Raw genomic sequence first — 27,137 nt, forward strand, 5'->3', positions numbered from 1 at the left:
TTTAAATTATTATCTTTATTTATTTTATTTTTATTTATTTATTTTTTATTTTATTTTTTTTTTCAGTTTTTTCTGTTGCATCTTCATCTTATCTGTAAATTATTTGGAAAGTATACAAAAAGCTCTTATTTATACATGATCACTCAAAATGTTATGTGTATTCTATGGTTCTCTTGGTTCCGGTTGGTACCTACCGGGCCACCCTTTATTGCCTGTCTGTTCTAACCCGATTATAAGAGATGTCAAATTGGATGGCATATCATTTTTGTGTAATCTCTAGACTGTGTATTGTGTCATATGGAATTAATCCTTTCCCTATACAACACGTAATTGATGCTGTAATTTAAGGAGATATGCCGTACTGCCTATGCCACATAGCAAAACCTAGCAGATGCCATGTATAATTAAGTTGATCCGTTATTATCTTAACTTTCCTCAACTTAACATGCATTTTTTTTTCTTTCCCTGTATAAAACCTGAAAAACTCAATAAATACAATTTAAAAAAAAAAAAAGGGGGACAGTGCAAATTAATAAAACACATGATTATACATGGGTTAAAAATGCCTGAATTATCCCAAAGGATACTTGTGATCTGTAGTCCCCTGGCCTTGATGTTAAAAAGGCTTTTTAAAACACAAAAAAGCAAGGAGAGAAAGGACAAAGAAAAACAACACAAGCAGAACAGAGCTTAGCTAAAGTGCAGATAAAACAGCTGGATTTTTACGTCCTTCAACACACTCTTGATGATTATGTGAGCCATTCTCTCCTCTAATTATGCTGTTTTTTTAATGTGTTCTCAAAATATTTCAACAGGCTCACGATGGACTCCATCATTGGCCCTGTAACTATCAGCTCTTCCGGCCATTGCAGAGGTGAAACAATAGAAAGGCAAAGGCCGGAAAGGTTAAACAGACGATGCATAGTTCTCAGAGCTGTGGACGGCTGCCACAATTGTTCTAGAGGTAATCTGTTTCTGCTTGTTTGTGGTTGTTGTTTGTGTGTGGGCCTATACTCTCAGACGGTTGGCTGACTGAGGAAAGGCACAGATACAAAGACAAACACACTGGCTGGCACAGAAAGGTAGGGGAATTTTAATCAGGTAGGCCTAACTCCAAGTGAAAAAAAAATGCTTAAAGGGGCACACCAGTGATTTAGTATTAAAACGAGCAAGAGACACGGTAAATACAGAATAGGGAATGTCAAAGCAGCAGAGGCGAAGATACACTGAATTTATTACGAGTCAGGCTCCAAAAACATGGGGTCCTATACACTTCCCATGATGCAACTTAAAGTACAGTGTGTAATATCGGAGTATTTAGCAATTCTAGATTGCAATACTCTTCTGCTTATCAATCCCGTTCAGAGAATTGACAGAAGCTATGGTGGCCTTCAAGGACAACTGTTGGGTAGTTATTATGGCATCACCCACCACCCACTGCCTCAAGTCTTTCCACAATATCAAGTGAAGATGTATTTAGTTAGTGTTCTCTACTTCTATTCTTCATCTTCCAACAGGTGCATTTCATGTGGACACCCACTATATACAAAAACGTGTGAAGCTGTTAAGTTTGTAATTTCTGTGCTACTGTAGCGGGTTGTGCATGTTGCACTGCTCCTTTGTAGATATAAAAGCTTATTCTAAGGTAATAAAAAAAAGCTTTTACACTGATTAAAACATGCTTGTGAATATCATATTCCATTTCTAACAAGTCTGTTCTGAAAAATGCCTATAAATTCTACACACTGTACCTTTAATGACATCTTTGATTATCCCCTACCAGCCCACAACTTTATGACATATGTAGTACTCAGAGCAAATCAACTAAACTTAATGTGGAAAATTCTTGGAGTGCGCTTTAATAAAAACAATATGACGGTATCAATCTTAAAGGAAGTGTCACCATCACTGTAGGGGCTGTTATTTGGGTTATCATTATTTGGTTTGGAAAGCAAGTTGAAGGGAAGTGCGTGTCAGAGCAGCCAACCAGTATCCTGCATCCCAGAGCACAGACCTCAGAGCTGTGTGCGTAACACACTGGGGTAAGTTTGCTCATATAAGAAGGCCCAGGCCTTCGGGGAATAAAGGGGAGACATTGTGTCACTTGATATACAGCAAGCAACTTCCTGCAATAGAAGAGAAGAGGGAGCAAATATTTTTGGCTTCCACTATCAGTTGTTGTTCCCAGAGAAGATACTCCCCACACACACACACTCACACACACACACACACACACACACACACACACACACACACACACTCACACTATGAGCTGTAAGATTAAAAACAAAGAAATAAAATAGAATTCAGAAAAGTAACTTGCTGCCATTGTTAAAATCAAATCAAAACCAGGCGAGAGTGGAAAAGAAGATGTCGTAATTTTAAAGTTTGCATCACAAAGTGAAAAGAAACAACTCTAAAGATGACCCAATACTAACTTTGTTAACAACTGTCATTATGATTATGTGGTGTGGATGAGGTGTAGCCCCCTTAGCTTTGAGAGGGAACATTGCAGTGAAGGAACCCCCTATAGGAGACACTTATATCTGCATGTAAAGCCTATATGTAGGGGGAAATGCACTGAGATTGTGCTGTCATCTAGTGGTCAAACATTGTACTGCAACCAGCGGACAGTCAGGGTCATCATGACCTCCAGTGTCTCAATGGGGACAAAGGCTTCACTTTTTCCCCTTTTTTTGAAAAAACATAATATACACATATCAAATATTCTAAGGTCAATCACATACATTTTTGCAGCCAATGATTGCAGTGACAGTTTGACTAGGTACATTTTTTTTTTAATTGACTCAAAGTTTAATTTTTTCGGTAAAATCACAAAAAAGGATCCTCATCATCATATGGATACATCCACTATTGTCAAACCAAGGTCATGGCAAAAGGTCAGCATAGGAAGGACACATAAACACAACACACATACGACTTTATCCTTTTTAAAATGAGTGTTTTATTGTTTTTATTTTTGTATAAAAAACTTGCTTTTGTCCACTTTAGGCAACAGTTAGCATGAGCTTAGTTCTCACAGCTTTGAGATGGAGTCTAAACTTATCAGTCTTTTCAACAATCACACACTCCCTTTCATACAGAGTAACAGAGTGTTAAGGGAGTTGATTTGATGCAGTGGTCCCAAACCTTAAGTCTATTAGTAGAAAGACCAAGAACAAAAGCATAACAATAGGTGGCCTGTTATCTTCATCACTTCAAAGATGGTGCTATGTCAAGGCAAACACAACAATAGCCACAATAACTCTACCGCCTCACAATAACTACAGGAGACCGCTTTGTTCAAACGGGATGGATGAAAGCATCATTTAATTAGGTTTGAAACCACTGCCTTGGTGCAACTCTTAAGCAGATTTATATTAAGACGATTAAAAAAAAGGCAAAGAAATACATCAGACATCTCTTACACAGCAGCACTTCCTGTGTCAGGCAAAACAACAAAGGACTGATTTTGTGTAAGAGTCGTCGGCACACTTATGCAGATCGTAAGAAATAATCGACATAGCTTAAAAAAAAGAACAAAAAATGTTACACAATTGCGTTTACATACATACACACATCCCAGACTCGCCATATCAATGATTTGCAGTGCAGTAGCTATTGCGTTCCCACAAGAGGCTTTTTCTTACTTCATACGTCAGCCAGGGAGAAACATCTCCCTGAAATCATATTTTCTCATGATGGTAGAAGGGGAAAAACAAATCAGTGAATTGTAAATCTGTAACATCAGCACCTTTCAGGAATAATATATTTGTGTCCTCACTAGTATACGCCACCTCCCCACCCTGCCCAGCCTTTTCATAATACAGTACATATACATGTGCATGCACACGCACACACAACTTACTCTCTCAAATAGACACACACCCTCATACACACACACACAAGCATACACACACAGATTGAACATAAAGTATACAAATTCATGTTGTCAATCTGTTTTATAAATTAGTAACATCACATCATTTTGAATAACTACTTTCCTTTCATTTTCTGGGACTCTTTAAATGCTATAAGTCTAATTTGATTCAGAACCATTTCTTTCTTACAGTATAACTCATATGAAGAGGAGAAGATATGCTCTGGCATTTCAGCGTATCATTACATGACTGACGAACTGACATGATGGAGTTACAGTATAGTAGCAGTACAGAAGAAATAACATATTTTGTTGCAAAAAAAAAAGAACAGACTGCATGACTTCAAACCAACAGCATCTAAACCACAAAGGACACAAAGGAATAATAAGTAATATCATAGGCATCGTGACTACAGGTAAACTAGTTTTTTTTTTATCGTTGAAGAATCAACCAATTCGCATTTGTACGAGCAACAACTAAAGGCCACCGCCAGTCTGCTGTTCAGTGTTGGGTTTACCTTCATAACAGCAGAGCAGCTGCGATCGCCGCCCTCAGTTCACAATGTGCGCACAGCGACCTCAGCTCTGTTCTTGCACTTTGCAAATGCATTTACAGTACACATGAAAACAAGTATTTCCAGGATTATTAGGTCTACTTTTTCAGACTATCAGCACAGGTTTTGGCTGTGATGGAAAGTGAGCCGGTGAGTATCTAAGCAAATTGTGTTTAGTGTCGATAGCTTAACGCATCTCCAGCCAAAAGGCTTATGTCAGCATTCACACATCGTGTTTTTCTGTTTGCTGTGTCTTGGAAATGAACATAATCACAAGTTGCTGTAGCCTACTTTTCTCATCGACAAATGACTCCTAGTTTTAAGTGTTTAATATTTGTTTTTCCCATAAAGGCCGCATTTATCACCCCTAACAGAATTAACTACAATGTTGCTTTGTAACTGAATCCATGTAACTTCCTGGGAGTGATCGTAATGTGCTTTCACCACCTCTCCCCTTCCATACTACTGTATTGTTATCCTCAACATGATTCAACGACAGTCACTACAAGAGATTGCAACTTTGTAATCATTCTCCATGATAGTAATAAATGTGAAATGTGTTTTGTTTATATTTTTTCATCTTAGATGAAGCTATTGTGCAAAACATCTGCAGAGACGCTAGAACTAAACTTCAGGAGGCAGAGGATCTACTACTTCTCCGTCCATGCAGGACCCCCGTTGGCATTGGTCATCTGGGAGGCTGAGCGGGGGACTCATGGCCCTCTCCCCATTGACTTCCACTCTTTCCTCTGAGCGAAGGATCCCATTGGTCATAGACTTGCCCCAGCTCTGCCTACGAATGATCTCTTCGGGCTTGTCATCCTTCGACTCCTGCCCTCCATTTTGTTTCCTCTCCACACAGTCGCCTGGTTCTCTCACCACCAAGCGCTCCTCCTGGCTCTCAAAGTCCTCGGATTCTATGGGACTGAGCTGATAGTAGAGCAGGGAAGCGGAGTCTTTGAGGAGCTCGGAGGGGCTTTCTTCTTGGTTGTCAGTGATGCACAGGACCGTGGCCCCTGTAGGGAAGGGCCCTTGTAAAAGGACCTGCTCCACACCACCTGGCACCTCCTCCTCCTCTGTTTGCTCAGTCCCGTTCAGGAGGCAGAGAGGCTGCTCTGTGAGCCCTCCAGACCCTAACTCCTCCCTCTCTCTCCTCTCCTGCTCCTCGGCGCTTTGAAGGTGCAGCACGGCCGTCTCGTTCTCCCTCTCCAGAATGTCTTGCTCTGCCATGAGATCCTGAACCTCCATCGCCATCTTCGTCTCAACATGCGATTCGCTTTCTTCAAGCTCAGAGTCCAGGCAGGAGAGGGCAGGGGAAGTGGGGCAGGTGGAGGAAGGGGAGGATAGTGGGTCTGATTCGGCGTACTGATCCCCTCCTTGTATGAGCACCCTCCTCTTCTCCAGGTCCAGCTTCATGATGGTGTGCAGGTAGTGGGTCCTGACGCGCAGAGGGTTGAACTCGATGCGGCCCGCCCCGTTACCACAGCCGTCCCTGGAGCAGCCGCACGGGAAAGACATTCGGTCCACCTGAGGGGGAGAGCAAGAGGCGGTTTAGGTTTCAATGTTTTTTTTGGTTCCAACAGGGTAGGGTTAAATACTCAGAATATTCTGAAAGATTTATAAAGGTGTTATAAATACTATATAAAAGTTTACTTTTGTGAAAAGGGCAAAGCGAGACGAGACAGTAAATTCCTTGGTCAGGAAAAAAATTTGGGCAACAGGAGAATTCTGATCACTGAGTAATAATTCATGCTAGAGATGTACAGGTCTAAATGTAGCCCAAAAAAAAACAAATGATTTAGTACTTTTGATTTTAATAACTTTAAATTGAATTGAACATAGGACACACACACACACACACACACACACACATAAAACAAGCCATTGACCCTTTACCTGGCACTTGATGCCGGCCTGGCTGCAGCCACAGTGGCGTGGGTCGCAGTACAGGCGGCAGTCACAGCCACATTCCTCCCTGGAGAGGCGTATGGATCTGAGCTCTGTTTTCTCGCGTGCATCTATGCGTGCGATGCCTGAGGCTCGCAGCAGGGCCCGGCGCCTCTTGGTGGGCAGCGGCTGGAGGAAGAAACAGTCATCCACCTCCACTCCATCCACGTCCAGGTCCTCGTCTGACACGTCATCCAGAGTAAGTAGGTCCGCCTGGGCACACTCCACCGTGCCGTTACGCGTCAGCTGTGGAAGACAGTTAGTATAGATCTGTGAGCTGGAGACAATAACGGCCCTGATTCCCTATTTAGTGAACAAGTGGTTTGATGATTAGCCCAAGGACTTATACTTCAAAAACAGCTTCATCTGACCGTGGTTCATGTAATGTTTTGATTTTGTAAGTAGAGTATTACAAAAAGTACAAAAAACACTTGTTCTGCAGAATATTAAGCTCTGTGTGTAATCATTTGCACATTGTTATATTGTTAATACCAATGTTTCAATTCATAAGCAGCATTTTATTGTAATACTGAAGCAGGGTCGAGTGTTATTTACTTTATCAACATTTTGAGGCCAGTGCTATCCGTCTTCTGGGTTGCGCCCTCCCACAAGATAAATCTGAAGGGTTATTAGATGAATAATGTAGGAGGAAAAAGCAGAATTGGGTCTGCTCCAGATCTGTATTAATTCTTTTGACTTTTTTTTCTGGTGAATATTGGAGAGATTGACCTCTTTAGGCCTCAAACTGAAATTTAAATGAAACCGTTTGATATGTTTAAGGGGGAAAACTCTCTTTGGTGGGCCTGCCAACAACTCTAACTCAAAACTACACAAGGTTTTTTATAAGAATTCACAAGCCAAAAATAATTGATTAATACAAAACTTTAATCTGAAAAGTAACCAGTAACATGAGATGCCAGATAAATGTAGATGCCATTAGATTTTTCGAAAAATATATGATGCACCTTAATTCTTTGATATACAACATGTCAAGTGAAATAAATTAATCAATCAATGGTGCAATAACGTTTTGTAAGACAAGATCACATACTGTGATATTACACTTCAGCTCAAACTCCCATCAATCCCTCACTCTCAGATGGATAAACCTTACCTTCATCTTGCGTGCGTTGAGCTTCTCTTGGCGCAGGTGCTGGCGTAGAGTGTGCCTGTGGCTGGTTTCCTGTTCCCGGGCGAACTCTCCCAGTGTGTAGTTTCTGATGGCTGAGTGGTGCCGGGCCATGCCCAGGGAGCTGCCCCCCTGGCTGGGCACACTGGTGAAGCCCTGACGCCGCGGGAAGTAATACACCGTCACCACATCGAAACGGACGCGCTTCCCACCAGGCGACGGCTTGTGATGCCTGAGGATGGAGGTGGCTGGAAATAAGAAGATTTGGTAAATGGGATGTTATACATGAGTAATTGAAAGTAGAGTCAGCGATTCTGGAGAACGCTTGTTGTCAAGATCAGTGTGTCAGGAGCTTTCTCCCTCTGCCCTGTTAACAGCACTAATTGCTGCCGCTCCAGTCTGCTCAGCCACACCTGTATCCACTCCTGCCCTAATTAACCTGCCAGCTGCACTGCATTCCCTGCTCATCACCCTCTGTATATAAACCCTGGCTTTCAGTTACTCCTTGTCAGATCGTCTGCTAACCAGCACCAGTTACTCTGCCTGTTTCCTTACGCTTCTGACTCCTATCTGCAATACCGGACCTGCTCTACTCTTTCTCTGAACACGCCCATACACTCCCTTTCCCCCAATCCTTTAATAAACTGTTGAACGTGACGCTATTGTGGTCCTCGTCTTGTTTGGGTCTGACAGAACGATCTGACCAAACATGGACCCAGCGCACGTCTCACCCAGCATGGAACCCGACAACCCTGGACAACCCACCGCCATGCAGCGCCTGGAACATACAGAGAGTAAGGTTGACCGCATGACTGATGACGTCGCCTCTCTGCTCCAGGTCAGCCAGCAGCAGCAACAACAGATTCAGCAGCAGCAACAACAACTTGCCATGGTTATCCAACTTCTCACCAACCTTACTCCTCCGTCAGCTTCAGCCAGTCTGCCCACCGGCCCAGCCCCCGTGTCCTCTGCCCCGGTCACTGCCGCCGCAGTTGCTGCATTCCCCGAACCCAAGATTGGCAATCCTGAGCGGTACAATGGTGACCCAACTCAGGTACGAGCATTCCTGACGAGCTGCCGTGTCCAGTTTAGCCTGCAACCCCGAACCTTTGCCACTGAGGGGGCTAAAGTAGGTTATGTGATCACTCACCTGACGGGACGGGCTCGACTGTGGGGAACGGCTGAGTTCGAGCGCCAGACCCCTGCATGTGCTGCCTTCAACCTGTTCGCCGAGGAGATGCTTAAGGTCTTCGACTTGGGATCCACAGCAGCTGAGGCATCACAGACCCTGATGAGTATTCGCCAAGGCAGAAGGACCGTGGCGGATTACTCCATCGATTTTCGAACAGTGGCAAGTCGGAGCCCCTGGAACATGGAGGCGTTGGTGGTTGCGTTCCTCCACAGCCTAGCGGGCTACATAAAGGATGAGTTAGTTTCCCATGATCAACCCTCCACCCTCGATGAAGCCATGGCTCTGGCTGTCCGCATCGACCGCAGGATCCAGGCCCGTCGTCGAGAGGGGGGGCGCAGCGGTCCATCCACCAGCACACGGAGCAGCCCGACCGCTCTCCCGTCTTCCCCTGCCACACCATCTTACCAGCCAGACCAGCCTGAACCGATGGAAATCGGCCGCGCCTCACTAACCCCTGCAGAGCGACAGCGACGCATCACCTCTAACCTGTGTCTGTACTGTGGCGGTGATGGGCATCGAGCCGCCACCTGTCCAGTAAAAGCCGGAGCTCACCGGATGTAGGAGGAATCCGGCTGAGCTCATCGAACATTCGGTCCTCCACCAATTGTAAAACCCTGATCCAAGTCTGTCTTTACCTGTCTGATACAACCCACACTCTGGCAGCCCTGGTGGACTCTGGTGCAGAAGCAAACATTATGGACACAGAACTTGCTCGTCAGCTGGGCTTGGGAAGCCACCGCTTGTCCGCTCCCGTTCCAGCCCGGGCCCTGGACGGTCACATACTTGGTACAGTTACCAGCATCACAGCCCCCATCTCAATGTTGGTGTCAGGCAACCACCAAGAGACCATCCGCTTCCACCTACTCTGCTCCCCGGGCCAACCCTTAATCCTGGGCCACCCATGGCTCCGTCTCCACAATCCTCACCTCGACTGGGCCTCCGGAACTGTCAAAGAGTGGGGAGATGACTGCCACCTGACCTGTTTGCGTGCTGCCTCGCTGCCCACCAGCTCTATACCCCCCAGCACTGCCCCTGACATTTCTAACCTTCCTGAATGCTACCATGGCCTCCGGCAAGTGTTCAATAAGACCAAAGCCACATCTCTGCCCCCACACCGTCCGTACGACTGCGCCATTGACCTTCTTCCTGGATCTACTCCACCTAAGGGTCACCTCTACTCACTGTCTCCTCCAGAAAGAAAGGCCATGGAGGATTACATCAGGGACTCCTTAGCAGCTGGTATCATCCGCCCGTCTTCTTCTCCTGCTGGTGCCGGGTTCTTCTTCGTGGGAAAGAAAGACGGTTCTCTTCGGCCCTGCATTGATTACCGAGGTCTGAACGACATCACTGTGAAGAACCGGTATCCTCTGCCCTTACTCACCTCTGCTTTTGAGCTGCTCCAGGGATCCACAATTTTCACCAAACTGGACCTTCGTAATGCGTACCACCTAGTGCGCATACGAGAAGGCGACGAGTGGAAAACAGCATTCAACACCCACACCGGCCACTACGAGTATCTGGTCATGCCATTTGGCCTCACCAACGCACCAGCGGTATTCCAGGCTCTGGTGAATGATGTGTTGCGGGACATGCTGAATAAGTTCGTCTTTGTGTACCTGGACGACATCTTGATTTTCTCCAGAACTCTGTCTGAACACACTCGTCATGTCCAACTGGTCCTCCGTCGTCTCCTGGAGAACTCCCTCTATGTCAAAGCTGAGAAGTGCGAGTTCCATGTTCAGTCTGTGTCATTCCTGGGATACATCGTGGCTGAGGGAAATATCCAGATGGACCCCGCAAAGGTCTCGGCAGTTTCTTCCTGGCCAGTTCCGGAGAATAGGAAGAAGTTGCAACAATTCCTTGGCTTTGCCAATTTCTACAGGAAATTCATCCGGAACTACAGCACCGTCGCCGCTCCCCTCACCACTCTGACCAGTACCAAACATCCCTTTGTCTGGACCCCAGAGGCTAACAAAACCTTTCAGACCCTCAAGGCCCGCTTCACCACGGCACCCATCCTCCTGATGCCGGATGCAGACCGACAGTTCATCGTCGAGGTGGATGCCTCGGACATGGGAGTCGGGGCCGTACTTTCTCAACGGGCAGAGGAGGACAACAAAGTGCACCCCTGTGCATTCTTTTCCCGCCGGCTTTCGCCTGCAGAGCGCAATTATGACATTGGAAACCGTGAGCTTTTGGCCGTCAAGCTTGCCCTGGAGGAGTGGCGTCACTGGCTGGAGGGGTCCACGGTCCCGTTCCTGGTCTGGACAGATCACAAAAACCTCGAATACATCCGCACTGCCAAGCGCGTCAACTCCAGACAATCCCGCTGGGCCTTGTTTTTCACCAGGTTCAACTTCACCCTGTCATACCGCCCAGGTTCACGTAATACCAAGCCGGATGCTCTTTCCCGCCAGTTCCAGAAGGAGGACGCCCCTTCCCAGGAACCTGCCCCCATCCTGCCTGATCCCTGTATCATAGCTGCTTTGACTTGGGATGTCGAGGAAGAGGTTCAAGAGGCAATCCGTGACCATCCCGGCCCCAGTGCATGCCCTGATGACCGTCTCTTCGTCCCTGAGAACTTGAGATCCCGGGTCATACAGTGGGGACACAACTCCCGCCTTGCCTGCCATCCGGGTTCAGCCCGCACTTGCCATCTCCTTGCCCAGCGCTTTTGGTGGCCCTCCTTGAGAAGGGACGTCAGAGAATTTGTCCGTGCTTGCCCCACCTGCAACCAGAACAAATCCTCCAATCAGCCACCCGCTGGATTACTCCAGCCTCTGCCGGTGCCCTCACGACCCTGGTCCCACGTCTCCCTGGACTTTGTAACAGGCCTGCCCCCATCGGATGGTATGACTGTCATTCTCACTGTGGTTGACCGGTTCAGCAAGATGGCGCACTTCATTCCCCTCCCGAAACTGCCACCTGCTAGAGAGACAGCCCAGATTGTTGTAGATCATGTCTTCCGTCTACACGGGCTGCCCAAGGACGTGGTCTCAGACCGAGGCCCACAATTCACCTCTACATTCTGGAAGGAGTTCTGCCATCTTCTAGGGGCCACAGTAAGTCTCACCTCTGGATTTCATCCCCAGTCCAATGGTCAGTCAGAGCGGGCGAACCAGGAACTGGAGAAGGCGCTCCGTTGCATGGCTTCCCGTAAGCCCCAGACTTGGGCGCAACAATTGACATGGGTAGAGTACGCCCACAACTCCCTCACCTGTTCTGCCACCGGTATGTCTCCTTTCCAGTGTGTATATGGCTACCAGCCCCCTCTGTTCCCCAGCCAGGAAGGAAAGGTTTCCTGCCCGTCTGCCCTCGCCCATGCTCGCCGATGCCGCCGCACCTGGTCACAAGCCCGTGCCACACTACTCAAGTCAGTAACCAGCTATGCCACTGGGGCTAACCGTCGGAGGACACCAGCACCCTCTTACTGTGTTGGCCAGAAGGTGTGGCTGTCAGCCAAGGACCTGCCGCTGAGGATGGAATCACGTAAGCTAGCACCTCGGTTCCTCGGCCCATTCCCTATCCAGAGGATCATCAGTCCAACCGCAGTCCGGCTCCAGTTGCCAGCTTCCATGAAGGTGCACCCCACTTTCCATGTTTCAAAAGTCAAACCAGTGCATGTAAGCCCACTGGTCCCAGCGGCACGTCCTCCTCCTCCTCCTCGCCTCATTGACGGTGGGCTGGTGTACACCGTTCGACGCCTGCTTCAGTCCAGACGGAGGGGTAGGGGCCTCCAGTATCTCATCGACTAGGAGGGCTATGGGCCTGAAGAGAGAATCTGGGTGCCGTCCAGTCGAATTGTGGACCGGACTCTTATCGCCGACTTCCACCGTCTGCACCCGGACCAGCCTGCCATCCGTCGGGGTCGTCCTAAGGGGTCCCGTCGCTCCTCCTGCCCAGTTCCTGACCCTGCCCTGGCCCCTGATGGCACCTCTCAGGCCCCCTCGGAGGATGAGGCCAGGGAATCTGACCGCTCAGAGGAGTTCTGACCCTCCGCCCGCCCTGTTTGACGTTTTTTGGGGACTTCTGGGGCCGTCCCTTAGGGGGGTGGGTTCTGTCAGGAGCTTTCTCCCTCTGCCCTGTTAACAGCACTAATTGCTGCCGCTCCAGTCTGCTCAGCCACACCTGTATCCACTCCTGCCCTAATTAACCTGCCAGCTGCACTGCATTCCCTGCTCATCACCCTCTGTATATAAACCCTGGCTTTCAGTTACTCCTTGTCAGATCGTCTGCTAACCAGCACCAGTTACTCTGCCTGTTTCCTTACGCTTCTGACTCCTATCTGCAATACCGGACCTGCTCTACTCTTTCTCTGAACACGCCCATACACTCCCTTTCCCCCAATCCTTTAATAAACTGTTGAACGTGACGCTATTGTGGTCCTCGTCTTGTTTGGGTCTGACACAGTGAATATCTCATCACGATCCGATACCTGTACGTACTGTGTAGGCACTTAAAACAATTGGGTGTTAATACATAGCCTAGGCTCTGTATACTGGTATGTAAAGAAAGGGAATGTAAACAAAAGGGGCCCACCGTAGCTAGTGTGGTGATAAAAAGCAACAATGATACGTTGTAGAAGCAAAAAGGTTTATTTTCAATCAATAGCAAGAAACTCCGCGGGGGGTCACTAGTTCCAACACAGGTAAGTATGTTACAAGGAGTGACAACCTTTCCTTAAATCGTCACATATTTAAGGAACATTTACTCCCCGGGGGGGGTGTCTAACAGTGGGTTTGGAGGAGAGACAGGCTGAGAGGCAGACAGTTCTAATATACATACATTGTTATTGTAAAACATGGGAGGGGTCAGGTTGATCAGAGTAGGAGAGACAGGCAAGGGAGGGGGACGTAGGAGACAGGTAGACAGGTAAGTTGGGTGGGGGAAGAGGAGGGGGAGACAGGTTGGGAGGCAGACAGGTTGAGATATACATTCATATTATAATCGTGGGTGGGGCAGGCTGACCCAGAACAGCAGGTCCGGAGGCTGTCTGCAGGAACATTGTCCTCTTTCAAATGTATAGTCAGGCTGGCTAATCTCCCTCCACACTAGCAACATGCCAATTTACAGAGCCTAGGCTGTGTATTTAAACTGGATTTGAATTCAGCGCACAGACAGTACGGACAGGTAGCAGATCGTGAGGAGATATTCACTGATTTTGACAACAAATGTATTGGACAACAAGAATTGCTGACTCGTTTTCCATTATGATTGTGTTTTTTTAAAGTGTATTGCCTTCTTTAACGTGTGTCTCCTGTTGTTCCTTACGGGTAAATGCAGTGCTGGACGGTGGGTTGAGGCTGTCACAGCTGTCGGCGCTGTCACTGCTGGAGATGTCATCGTCGGAGTCTTTAGGCGTAGAGAATGGAGAGCTGTGGTGGTCCACCTCTTCATATCGTCGTTTCAGGCCCAGGGACGATCCTGCCTCCATGGAAAACGCGGTGTCTGTGGGTTGGAATGGACCACACCATGTTAACACCGGTTCATGGAATCTAGGTTATAACATGTTTTTTTTCAATGTTTTTCTGATTATTTGTGAACTCATTTTTAAAATGTGTGTTTCTTTTTTTTTGTTTTGTTTTATATTGATATGTCTGAAATATATTTTTCTCATTCATTCAATGTAACCCCCCCCCGACCCTAAAAAAATAGGACGTAGAAAAAGTTGTGCTAATGTTTGTGGCAGTCAGTGTGTGTGTGTGTAATATAGACAAAGAGTTTTTTTGTTGTCACTAGTAAATAAACTGGAGTGGAGCATTTGCATCCAGCTGTTCCTGTTGTATAAGGTCACCTCCTCCCTCTCAACACCTGACACAGACACACACACACACAGTACAAAGGTGACATCAGCTGTTTGGTCCCTGTCTCCTTTCATTTGTATTCCTGCTCCATCGTCTCCCCTCTCCACATGAAATCCTTCTTTGAAATCATCGAGTCTAGAAACGTCACCATGGCAACTAAGCAAGCACAGTTAAATGCGAGCGGCTTTGAAACAGATGATCTTTTTGGCTTGTCGCGTTTTCTTCTTCATTCTGCGATAAACAGTGCAGAAGGCATCGAGACAGCGTGAAAAAGGTCGAACAAGGTGACTGAAAACATCCGAATATACAGCCTACTACTATGTCTTGTGTTATATCATGGTCTGTGGTCGAAATACATCTCACCAAGTTTTGCATTTTCATGTGACAATCCTCAAAAATATTTGAATACGCAAGATGATATGACACAAAGACAAGTGTGTCCTGTCCGTGTACAAAACTGTACCCATAGCTTATTATATTAGTATTCCCTATGAATAAGCTACTTCAAAAGATTACTAAAACTTAATTATGCACATCTGAAAGTGTAAAAGGCACATTTGTAACTGCCTAGGGAGAACATTCTACTGACAGCAACATGCAGGATCTTCATTCCTACATGGGAACGATCCAAAGGAGCCAATGTCAGCTTCAACACAGACTAACATGTAACATTCTTATAACATTGCACAGCACAGTAGGTGTAGGCTTAAGGACACAGTAGGTGTCCTTAAGCTTAATACAGAGACGGTGTAGTAATGATGTCATATATCCAGGCGAATCCTAGTGCTGCTCCGTGGACGGTGAATAATCAAACAACTGCTGCAGCCACAGTGATGTTATACTGCCATAATAGGCTTGGGACACTAGCTGTATACAAAAAAAAGTCCTACAATTGTTTGGTATATCTCAAACATAAATTACTATACCACAAGTGTTAAGCTAATCAATTCCTGTGCCAATGCTTTGGATCATTGAAACAGCACATAAACGCATCTTTAATGTGTAATGTGTTGCCTTTGGAAGAAGCCTGTAGCCTGATTTAACACTCCCTGAAGGGGCTGTGCTGTTCAGTGAACCGTTCACCACCTGGGACTCATACAACATAAATAGGGCGAAGGAGAGAGGAGGCTGATATGTTCCTCCCTTATGACAGATCAGTCTCACCCTTCAGTTAGTTTAAGGTTAAACACTGGCAGGCTACAAGACCCACTTGTGCACTATTGTCTGTTGCTGATGGTATTTGTTTTAACTATGTGGCATGCAGCAACTGACGTGTGTGTGTGTGTGTGTGTGTGTGTGTGTGTGTGTGTGTGTGTGTGTGTGTGTGTGTGTGTGTGTGTGTGTGTGTGTGTGTGTGTGTGTGTGTGTGTGTGTGTGTGTGTTGGGGGGAGGTTGGATATTGTCATTGTGACAGGCAAATACTCCACCTCCCTGTCTCTCTCTCTCTCTTTCCAGTACACCATTTCACCCCATTTCTTCATTCACACACAGACACACAGACACAGACACACAGAGAGAGAGAGAGAGAGAGAGAGAGAGAGAGAGAGAGAGAGAGAGAGAGAGAGACAAACAAACACACTAACACACACACAGTCAAACACAATGGCAAACCGCTCTGTTAATGTAATACTAAACCTTCTTACCTGGGGCAGAGGCAGGGACCCTTTTTCCAACCAACTCGTAGGTCGTTTCCCTTTTCCAATGTGAGCTGCACATCAATCTTTAAACGCCCTATGAGCTGCTGCTGCTGCTGCCCCTTTCTGGAGTATGTGTGCCAAAAGAAAAAAAAACGACTATCCAGACTGCAAACGTGGAGCAATGGTTACCCAAAAGGAAGTGATCTGGCTGGAAAAAGCTTGCGTGACAGTTCAAATTTGCAACACTTCTATATATCTGACTGTATTGGACGACTTGTGTTCCATTCTCATTGTTCTACACACTGAGGGATAGCGAAGAAAAGCAGGGGCTGACTTGTTTTACTTATATGTTGCATGCCTCTCTATTTAAAGGACAGATTAAAGAAGGGACGTCATATGTCTCGCTGCGAGTTACAGCCCAACATGTTCCAGGTGCAGTGTGAATAATGCAATCAGCCTGAAATGTCTTATCTTGCCGGTGTAAAGCCTTGATTTTTGCTTGCGATGGAGAAATCCGCTGACATCTGTGTTGCTTTATCCTTTTTCTCGCCGGGGCGGGTTCATTCGGCGGGGCTAAGCTTCGCGGTGTCCTCGCACTAACGTGTGTCTATAGTTTTTCTTTACGGTGTCAAAATGTTGCCGATGTCCTAACGAGAAGACGCCTTTTCTTCCCGTTTCGCCCCGGCCCCGGTTGTTACAATGTAACAATGGAGGAAGAAATTCTTCCCTGAAGCCGTATATATACTTATTGTGACATCACAGGCATGCCCTGCGCTGAGGCATGCTGGGAAATGGATTTTTTTCTCTTTTTTTTTTGCTTCTTTGTTCATATGGTGCAGATAAAAGTGCTGCAAAATGTGCCTGTATCATGACTCAGTTTGCATTTATACACACACAGTCACACACACACACACACACAGGTACCTTGACCCAATCTGATTTACATCACCACACATTATCATTATTGTGTCTTGTCAAAGCTAGTTTCCCTGGCAACGAAATGAGTGAGCGTGTCTGTTGAAAGCCTCCACATCTGTCCAGTAAAATGAAAGCTTTAATATATGACTCAAATCATTTGTCATTTTCTGAGGAGATTGTTTAAAAAAAAACACCTTTTATTTTTTTGCAAAGGTTATAAAGAGATGGACAGATGGCGGTCAGAACATGGGTAAGTATGGAGTTGGAGAGAAAGATGGATATCTAAAATGTTAAGCTTATTAGTTCATGTAACCTGGTAGGCTACAATGGACTGAGCAAAACAAACAAACAAAAAAAAACATATTTTCACATGCAGCTCTGGTGTGCCCAACAGCCTACCACATGTATCAGTATTTGGAAGTGGAAACATCCAGAAAATAACAATGAAAAAAGGCGTACATGTGTTAAAAGGGTTAGTTTAAAAAAAAAAAAAAAGCCACACAATTCCCTATGAAAGCAATTCAAAAGAATGATCTATTTACAAATAATGCAGGAAAATGTCTCAAAGAAAAAAGCATAATTAAATGCCAAATAAGCTGATCGGGAAATGAAACACGTAGAGTGAGGACAATTTGCTGGTGTATCCACTGTGGTCACTAACATAGTACAGTGTTTCACATCACAACCATGAGTGCCGATATGTGCTCTTCGCTAACTATAATGCTCTGAAGTCTGAAAAATTAAAAATTAAAACTCAGTTCAACCAGTGACAGATTGGCATCGTTGAGTTTCAAAGGAACCACAGATGTTATGGAGAACAGCTGGATTCCGACAGTTTTCCCGAAATGTCCTGATTGCTGGTTTTGATGCCTCTTTTTTTCTGTCTCTGTGATTGTGTCAGCGCTACACCATGTGTGTTGCAGACTGGACTTAAGTGGATCCTTGGTGATGAAACCTTTGCAAGAAGCTGAGAAATCGCGCTGCATTGCAAAACAGCATGTCAAGAACTGTCGCAGCAAATGTCTATCTCTTTTTGTTGCTTTGAATTTTTTTTTTATTGTCAGTTTTCAAAGTGTTTCTGACAGAGCACAGAGCTTCAGCACACCAGATGCTCTCGGCTAACAAATAAACATTGGTATTAGCAGCTGTAGCGCCGCTTACACTCAGAACGCGACGAAAGAAATGCAACCATTTTTAAGGGAGAGGACAATGACAAGAGGGGAGATCATTACTTCACCGTGGTAACAGTCACTCCCTTTCAAAGTAAGACAGTAAGGTAAAGTGAGGAGGAGAGGGCCAGGTGCTTCAGTCACATATCCCTCCTAGCAGCCGTGAGAAAAGTCTTGGGTTATCTTCCACATCGGATCAGCGAGATGTACATAGTTCTAGATTAGAGACTGGATTGGGTTTGAAGGAGGCAGCAACGCTAGATTCTATTCAGGGTTCACTTCAGGATAATGTGATAGCCGTCATTTGTGTCATCTGGGAAGGAGAAGATAACATAGAAAAAGAGGGTGTTATTAATAAATCCTCAGTGATTAAGCTCGTCAAGGCTCTCTAGGTTAAATATAGTAACAGATAAATCATCATCTTGTATTAGTGCCACATTCAAATACCTTTCATTGTGTCCAAAACGAAACAGACTTCATCCTGGAAGTTCTGGATCATCTGTGAAAAAAAAGAGAGAATGTGTTTAATACAGGAGGGAAAGCGTTGTTATTAGAGCAAAGGTGCTTAAAATTCTTGTTTCTGGTTCTATTTGCTTTTACATTTCCTTGATTTTATCTTGATTCTTTTATTATTTATTTTGTTTTATGTCTTTGGTTTTATGTTATTGTTTGAGTGACTTGCATGGCCTTGTTTCTATTCAAGGTGATTGTATTTGGCACTCTTTGCACTGCTATACTGTGGTCTATAGGTCGAGGTCAAGGCTACATTGAAAATGTGGGCTTGTGCACAATTGTACCTCCAATAATGAAATAAATGTTGATTGATTGATTGATTGGCATAGGTAATAACCACTAGACTTTTCACAATGGGAGAAAGCAAAAAAAACACAACATATTCTTACCTCGTCACTGACCAGTACATGGATGCCAGTGGGACCCTGTTTAAAGATCTGATTGATCTGTCTGGGCGAGATGTTGAAGAGCTGAGCGATCTTCTCCGTCAGCTCAGAGGCTGTGAGCTCCTCCAGGTAGATGGCGTGATATACTGCACCAAAAGAAGGGATGAAATGACATAAATATATGAACTTAATGTGTCAATATGCGTTATGATTACAATATGGTTAAGCGGTTACACTTCAAGAATCCACTTTTGCACAGTAAGTGAGGCATTTCACTGTAAAAGCTACACCAATTTAAGAACAGAGTTGTAGGCAGCAGCAGCCAGACAGCAGAACAAAAATAACCATGCTTAGATATACAGTTAAACTTTAAAGGAATAGGTAGACATTTTGGGAAAAATGCCTATTCATGTCTCGCACAGGGTATGATGACAAGATGGATGCCATTGTCATGTCTGTAAGGTAAATATGAAGCTACAGACTTAAATAATGCCTCCTTGATATTGCTAGAACAAACATGCGTAAACCATAATTGTGTGCTCACCAAAGAAAGTGTTGGCAGCAGCGTCTCCGTTTTCATGTTTTGGTTGCTGTTCCCGCGCCTGCTGAGACTCCTGGCAAACGTAGACGGTCAGTCGCGGGCGCACCACCCTGTAGACAGCATCCACAGAGAGAAGAAATGTCAAAAAAGGTCCATACATTTCCATAATGTCTGAAGCCTTTCCTGACATATTTGGGAAATTACATTTTGGAAATATATAAAAGAAAAAGACCCACCGTCCTTTCAGCGCGTTAAAGAGTCTTATGCCATCAGCTGGCCCACAGATCTGAATGACATCTTCCCTGGTCAACTTCAGCAGGTCTGCCCCTGGTTCACAAACACAAGACCTTGATTAGGAGTGTACTGTAAACCCCTTATCTTAACATGGGAACCTCAATAACACTGTTAGGGTTAACATACACAACAACGGCAATTATTTAATTATAAATTCACATCGAAATTATTAAAATAATCCATGTAAAGGAACAGTCTTTTCATAGACGTCGACAAACGGGGTCAGCTACAGTTTTAGGATGAGGTCCTTGCCCCCAAGAGAACACTATTTTTGTCTGATTCGTAATTTCTTCCTGATTAATTAATGTGATACAACAAATGTTTGCGTTTAATTATTATCATCACTTATGTATTAAAGAGCCATTGTTACCAGAGAAGTTGGTGAAGAGCCGGCTGAAGGGCGAGAAGCGGTTTCTTAAAAGCCACTGTTGTGCATCCTGTGGTGTTGCTGTGGGTAACAAATTCTGAGGAAAAAAACAAAACAAAAAATAAGACAGAACCCATAATAAAACACTTGCAACAATCTCAAATATTAATATCTTTAGAGCTAGATTCATGTTAGTTGCATCTGAAATGTGTGGGATTAAAGGTGCACTATGCAGCTTCAGGGGAGGGGTACTTGTTTACATTTACAAAGCCGGCAAAACCTATTTTCCTTACATGTAATTCTTACTATGGAATAATTCTATCATCATAAATCAAAACACAATTATTTTGAGGCACCTGGATCAAAATGTAATAATAGGATATGTGTGTAAACAAAACAGTGGGCCCTGCTGCTGTAAACAATTACAGTGAAACTATACATTTTAAGGTAGCTTTCTTACTTCAAACAGAGTTCCAGGGATCCAATTGTCCTGTGAGAAAAGTTTGTTAATTAATTTGGGAGAATATACCTTCACTTCTCCGACACACCCAAAGTTACACAGTGCACCTTTAACCAGACAGTAACTCCTATACAACTGGCTACTGTATCAAGGTTAAATAATAGAATAGACGCAGTGTATCATTGCCTGCTTCCCTATAATGAAAATTAAATACTTCCTGATGTCTTCAATGCAAGTTATTTTTTTTGATTAATCATTTTTACATTCTTTCATTCACACCCTGAGGCAGTTCATCATTATTTTCAGGTTTTCAAAGTGCTTAAGACTAGAGAACCTATCGGGAGGCAGAGATTTAGCATGATGCAAATGTTAGCTAGCATTGCATTTGTGAATGTTATTATTCAGCAGTTCAGTGATGCAAGACGTAGCCAGGCAATAAATCCAGGAAGCAAAAAATGTACTTACATCTGCTACCACGACAACAGGCTCAGGAGGGGGCTGGTGGTTTGGTGATCCATTGCTACAAAGTATGAAAAATGCACCATGTTAGAACACTGAAATAATAGTGAAATCCACATTAGGAGGAATTTTAACATTGTATATTCCTTAATCAAAGCACACAGCTACTACTACGTGGATTCAAGCAGTGTTAATCATGAAGTAATGGCAAAAGAAATGGTGAAAGACTCTCACCCTTCCAAAACTGGGAAGCTGCTTGGTGTGCTGTTGAAGCCAGGAGATGGGGAGTTGGTGACATATGTGACCTCAGGCCAGGGACAGCACTGCACACAGACCAAACACTTTTGTTTATTACAGCATATAAATAACTAAACCTCTCTATAACTTTCCTTTACATTTCAGTTAATTCACACCATTAAGGGGTCACCCACAATTATATTTCCTAGTTTTAAAGCTGAGATGACCAGTTAACAGACTGATTAGACTGTGAGAAGATCAACCAAGCAACTATTTTGATAACTGATAAACTGTTGGTTAGTTCTCAAAGCAAACATGCCAAACCTCCTCCGGTTATAGCTTCTGAATGGAAGGATTTGCTGCTTTTCTCTTTCTTCAATTGTTTCATTTTAAAGTGAATATCTTTGTTGTTTTTTTACTGTTGGTCAGACCAATCAAGGAATTAATTATTATAGCTCTATTTAGAATAGATGTAAACATTTTGAGGTTGATACAGCTAATTTTTCTTTAATGATTCATCCCTTTGACACCTGAATAACGTGCTAACCTCTGTCAGTATTGTGGTTTCATAGGAGGGCTGGTACTTTTCCTTCTCCTGCGGCGCTCTCTTCTCCATCTTCTCTCTGTCCGTCTTCTGCTTTCTGTCGGCACCTTTAGGCTGAAACGGGTCACGAGACTGTCATCAATTATGTGTTGATTATAAAGAACGAATGTTTGCATTGCAGCACATCAATGCTTCTTTTCATCCCAGATCAAAGCACACTGATGGGCCTTGAATGCTGTCTTCTGTTATTGAAATGTTATGTTGAATGTATGCATTTCTGGGTTCTGTCTTGATGTCTTGACAGTTGGATTGTATTGCATTGCCCTCACCTTGAAGACTTTGACCTGACAGGAGGCCGAGTGGAGGTGTTCTGTGTACTCTTCATTCTCGTTCTCTTTAAACGTGTCTATCTGAACACGGAAAGGAACGCCCTTTTCTCCTCCATGTTTACGCATGGTGAATTCTGTGCTTATGCAGTGTACCTACAAATGGAAAGGAATATAACATTTAAATATATAGAGAAATGATGACATCACATAAATATTAGGCCAGTGAAATCAATAGATAAACAGATGTTGTATTGGTACTGTATTAATAATTACTGTCTTCAGAATGACGTTCAATTCACTTGCCATTTTGAAATACAGAAAAGATGCTAACAAGCTTAGCTCAATAATGTCAAGATGCTCAAGATTACTGACGCGGTTTTTAATGAATGAAAGTTATTCAGGAAGTGTGTTGAGACAGTGTTGTTCTTGTCATGCTACCTGGATAAAAACTGAGGTTCTTTTCGATGGGTCCCAAAGGAACTCCACAGTGTTAAGCTGAGTGGGGTTAGCCCGGGGGTCGATAATGCCGACGGACATGGGGATATCTGCAATGGATCAATGTTAAAACAGGCTGTTATCAAGATTGTTCTTAATGCACACCATCTTATCACCACTATATATTCGAAAAGCTACTTAGGCTAACGGTCAATATCCTGAACTGTATTTACCCAAAAAGCTATTGGATGGTTAATATACAGACCAGGCTGCACATAAACATTATTTCTAAACACAAATTGAACACAATATATACATAGAAATAAGAACAGAACCTTCTGGAGCTATTAAACTACATTGGCTATGACTCATCCATTGCTTACCCAGGTCGAGGATGCGATCCCCGGGCCTGTTCCAGCGCCAGCCCTCCAGCTGCTGGTGCTCTGTGTACTGAAGTCGTCTGTCGTGAAACACCACACGAATGATGCTCTGTAATTGAGAGGAATTTATTTTAAAAATTCAAGTCGGATGTTAGAGATAAAATGGTTATATTGGTTTGTCCCAGGATTGGGAGACACTGACCAGTTGTCTGTACCATAATGTGTGAGCTGGGCCTTTAGAACCTCACCTTCACCATTTTACCAGTGATTTCCGGAAGTTCCCCAATTTTCCGATTGTCAAGCATTCTAATTTCATAGGACTGGCCTGCAACGACAAAGCCATAGAGTAAATAACATATGGATTCCTAGGAGGCTGACACAAAACACCTAAAATTCACTGGTGATATCTAACCTTTGTCATACTAAATCACAATAAGGCATCGTTTCTACATCTTTGTTTAGTCAAGAGTTACAAGAGATGCCACCTAGATACAGTATGTTCTCTATGGTAACAAAGTCATGGCTACAAATATAATTTTGTAATAGCACATACTCTGAGATAAGCATGATACATCACTATATATCTGCATCACGGAGAACTCTGAATCTCTTTACATTTCAAACAGACACAAACTGAACATTTTGAACTACCAGAAAACAATGTATCTTTATATTGTTGTCAGTGTGTCAAAATACACTTCAACAGATCATATTGCAATTCATTTAATAACTGAATCCCCTCCAACGCTATTTTCCAAAATCATTCAATTTGTTTATGAAGATTTGAGGTCAGTATGGTTTTGAATTATTACTCTGAGATATCCATATATTCACATAAATTTATGTTTTTTTTTGGTCTGGGCCCCTGATGCTAACCTTGGTTGAGGTAGGTGAGTGTTTCATCGTGCAGTTTAACAGCGGGCGAGGTAGCGGCACACAGGACATACTGAAAGGGAAGGATCTTGTTTTCGTTGTCTGGAGGAAGGTTGGACTCCTCCTGCTTGAAGATGGGAAGGGCAAGAACATCGCTGGAGAGCAGAGATAAGAAGAACAACGCTGTTAGTAATCTGCAAACGCCTCATCACCTCACTATGCTGAGCCCATTCATTGTATGCCATTCATAAAAATTTAAAAAAAAAAATACATATCTTGGTATTAACTTGTTAGAGATGATTGCTTTCGATCTCATGGTAAATAAATATATGTTAAAGTCAAATGGGAAGTCTGAAACTACCTGCCAGCACCAGACAAGACTTGAGGCGTAATGGCACTTTACTGTCTACCGATATCTTTCCAGTTCATTAATTCTAATGGAGGCAACACACTAAATACCAAGATATCCAGTCATCGTTTCATTGCTCCTCTCGACAGAAGAATTTCCGCAACAACAGGCTCTTTGCAGTTTGTAATGTATCATTTAACAGAGCCACTTAACCAGCCACAAAGAAACAAATCGTCCTCTAGCAAAGCAAAGTGCATGAGTCAGCAAAACCTACAAACTCTTGAATAGAACCTCAGCAGATGAGAAAAAGAAATAACTAGATTCAGATATATTAACACAAATGTATCATTGTGATAAATGAAGTCCAATACTCCTTTACAATTTCATCTTAAAGTATTCTTTACCTAAGCTGCTTTGCAATTAATCTGTATATGTGGTGATTAATTTGCCATTTGGCTATCTCTCAATGCAGAAGATCACAAGTTATTTATGTTCTTGTTCTGTGCAATACTAGCCCTGTTAACCTTATATTCTCTGATTCTTGAACGCACAAAGTCACCAAGACAACACATTCCCTATGCGGCAACTGGCAACAAAACAGAACTCTTAATATGTATTGTGATTCTGTACCTCATGCTGTATGCCCCGGCACCAAGCTCCTGTCCAATGCCCGACAGGCTGGCGTCAAAGTCCTGGACCAGCCCAGACTCGATCACTTCATCTGTCAGGGGCAACTTCAGAGCCCACGCCATGGTGACGGTTTGGTGAGATCTTACAGAGTGCAGTTCCGGTTTAAAACTTAAAGACTCAAGTTTTACCAGTTTCCCCACAACCTTTACAAAATCCAGCAGAGAAAGTAAAATAAGAAATGTATTATCATGTGATGTTTGTGGCTACAACTTTAAATTGTGAAAAATAACAGTGATCTTTAAGCCAGGGACATTAAAGAAACAAGGCAAAATGATCAAATTAGCAATTGCTCAATTACTTTACCACTCTGAACAACACAGAGCGTCTCACAGGATTATTATTGTTGTAGATTGAAATGGTTTTTTTAAGGTAATTTAAAATGCAAAAATCAAAAGCCAAAAATAAATGATAATAAATGTCACCAAGGTGCTGAGGAACTTTCAGCTTTTGTTAATTCTTGCACCTCTTTGGACAAAAGCTGTAGGGTTTTTACCATGCCAGCTGTTGTTCCTGGGTGAGGGACCCATGACAGTGGCATTAAGAAAAACTATATTAAAATAGCATTCTTTGCACTGATGGTCTCGTCTGCTGTTACATGTAATGTATTATCATTAGAGGAAAAATTACTGATTCAGAACAATTTAAAAGTTCCTCGTAGCACCTTTAAATGTTGCAACGATCAAATCGGCCATGCTAGTCTGTGTGATGATGTCAATATGAGAGGCATTGTATAATACAACATGTTTTTTTTAAGATAAAAAGTAGATGCTACAAGAGTTTTCACATTACAGATTGTCGTAGAAGAAGGATTTATACCAATAAACACCCTGTTTTAAACTAATAAACTAAATGCCTTTCAATACTTCACAAGGATCTGCACGAACCTTGAAACACGTTTCATGCAACAGTGCACTGATGAAAAACACCTGCGTCAAGCCTCAATATATTACTGTCTTTACTCTTTATCAATGAATTAGATAACGCAACCCCATTAAAGTTACATACCTTTGAGTAAAAGTGTAGCTACTGGCCAGCACTGCCACGGTTTCGTGCCATCATGTCACGCTCCTTCGCCTCAGCACTAAAATAAACATGTCGGGCTACAAGCTACACAGCCTGACAGCTTACTTATTAGCAAGTTAGTATGCTAGCCCTCCTTAGCCTCAGTTCTAGGGAATTCACGGGGATAACTTGTTTCTTTCATACATGTCTAGGACTTGGAATTAATTAAAATTGACAGAGGCTCCTAAATATATGTGATATTATGTTCTGCTTTTGTTTGTTTGTTTATCTAGCTTCGTCAGGAAAATGAACCTCCTTAGTTTCCGCTTTGCCATTCTTCTTCGTTTTGTTATTTTGTTATTTTAAAGTGCCAACAAAGATCACCGGGGCTCGTGACCGCCGCCTACCGCTTGTGGTCGACATGGCTATTACAGAGCCCTCACAAGTCTGGCTCTGACACAAATCATACATTTTCTATAACTCGACTTTAACTGAGTAGCATGAGTAAGCAAATATATCATATATATTTTCGTAATGGAACATGTAAAATCATCTCATATCAATATCAATGAAACATTTTTTTTTAATAATTAAAAAATATAGCCTGTTGCGCTCACATTTACCTCGCACAAGTCAGTATGACATGACATACAGTTTGGTCATGTTGAGAAACTTAAGAACCAAATAATTGATGTAATTTAATTTTTTTTTTCCAATTTTATAAAACTGTTCTTTGATTTCTTCCTGAATGGCATTAAAAAAAAAGTTTAAAAAGTTGTGACGCTAAGTCCTATCATTTCGGCCAATACTAGGATTGTAAATACATCAACACACACAACAATAAGAAGTGATTAATAAAGGCATGGTTTATTTGCTTTATCTGACAGAAAATGACCGAAAGCATCAACATTTTGTTTGCCTTCTTGTCAAGTGAATAGTAGCTGATATCCTATAATTATCAATTAGCTCTTTTTTTAAGTATAATAAACAATATATATTTTGTCATTGAACATGAAGGTAAAACACGTTAAAGCAAAACCTTTGCAAT

General features: G+C 43.5%; 2 protein-coding genes across 3 annotated transcripts; both read right to left on the reverse strand.

Moving 5' to 3' along the window:
• Window positions 1–3,007: 3,007 nt before the first annotated feature.
• Window positions 3,008–16,823, reverse strand: csrnp2 (cysteine-serine-rich nuclear protein 2). The gene is made up of 5 exons (XM_080030844.1): window positions 16,150–16,823; window positions 13,974–14,150; window positions 7,496–7,758; window positions 6,331–6,627; window positions 3,008–5,961 (listed from the first exon to the last, which is right to left on the reverse strand). The coding sequence occupies exons 1-5, from the start codon at window positions 16,220–16,222 to the stop codon at window positions 5,059–5,061; spliced, it is 1,713 nt and encodes a 570-aa protein (XP_079886970.1). The 5' UTR covers window positions 16,223–16,823; the 3' UTR covers window positions 3,008–5,058.
• A 471-nt stretch (window positions 16,824–17,294) lies between these two features.
• tfcp2 (transcription factor CP2) lies at window positions 17,295–26,359 on the reverse strand. 2 transcript variants are annotated; one of them, XM_080031904.1, is made up of 17 exons: window positions 26,093–26,359; window positions 25,028–25,230; window positions 24,052–24,203; window positions 23,424–23,500; window positions 23,179–23,284; window positions 22,799–22,905; window positions 22,361–22,513; window positions 22,035–22,145; window positions 21,485–21,573; window positions 21,257–21,311; window positions 20,792–20,821; window positions 20,335–20,428; window positions 19,907–19,997; window positions 19,674–19,780; window positions 19,133–19,275; window positions 18,678–18,729; window positions 17,295–18,543 (listed from the first exon to the last, which is right to left on the reverse strand). In XM_080031904.1, exons 2-17 carry the CDS (start codon window positions 25,147–25,149, stop codon window positions 18,506–18,508), a joined length of 1,527 nt encoding a protein of 508 aa, XP_079888030.1. In that variant the 5' UTR covers window positions 25,150–25,230; window positions 26,093–26,359; the 3' UTR covers window positions 17,295–18,505. The 2 variants fall into 2 exon arrangements, with proteins under 2 accessions (XP_079888030.1, XP_079888031.1); XM_080031905.1 differs by lacking the exon at window positions 20,792–20,821.
• Between the last annotated feature and the right edge of the window lie 778 nt (window positions 26,360–27,137).

This window comes from Ammodytes marinus (assembly GCF_949987685.1).
Source record: "Ammodytes marinus genome assembly, chromosome: 7".
Classification (NCBI taxonomy): Eukaryota; Metazoa; Chordata; class Actinopteri; order Uranoscopiformes; family Ammodytidae; genus Ammodytes; species Ammodytes marinus.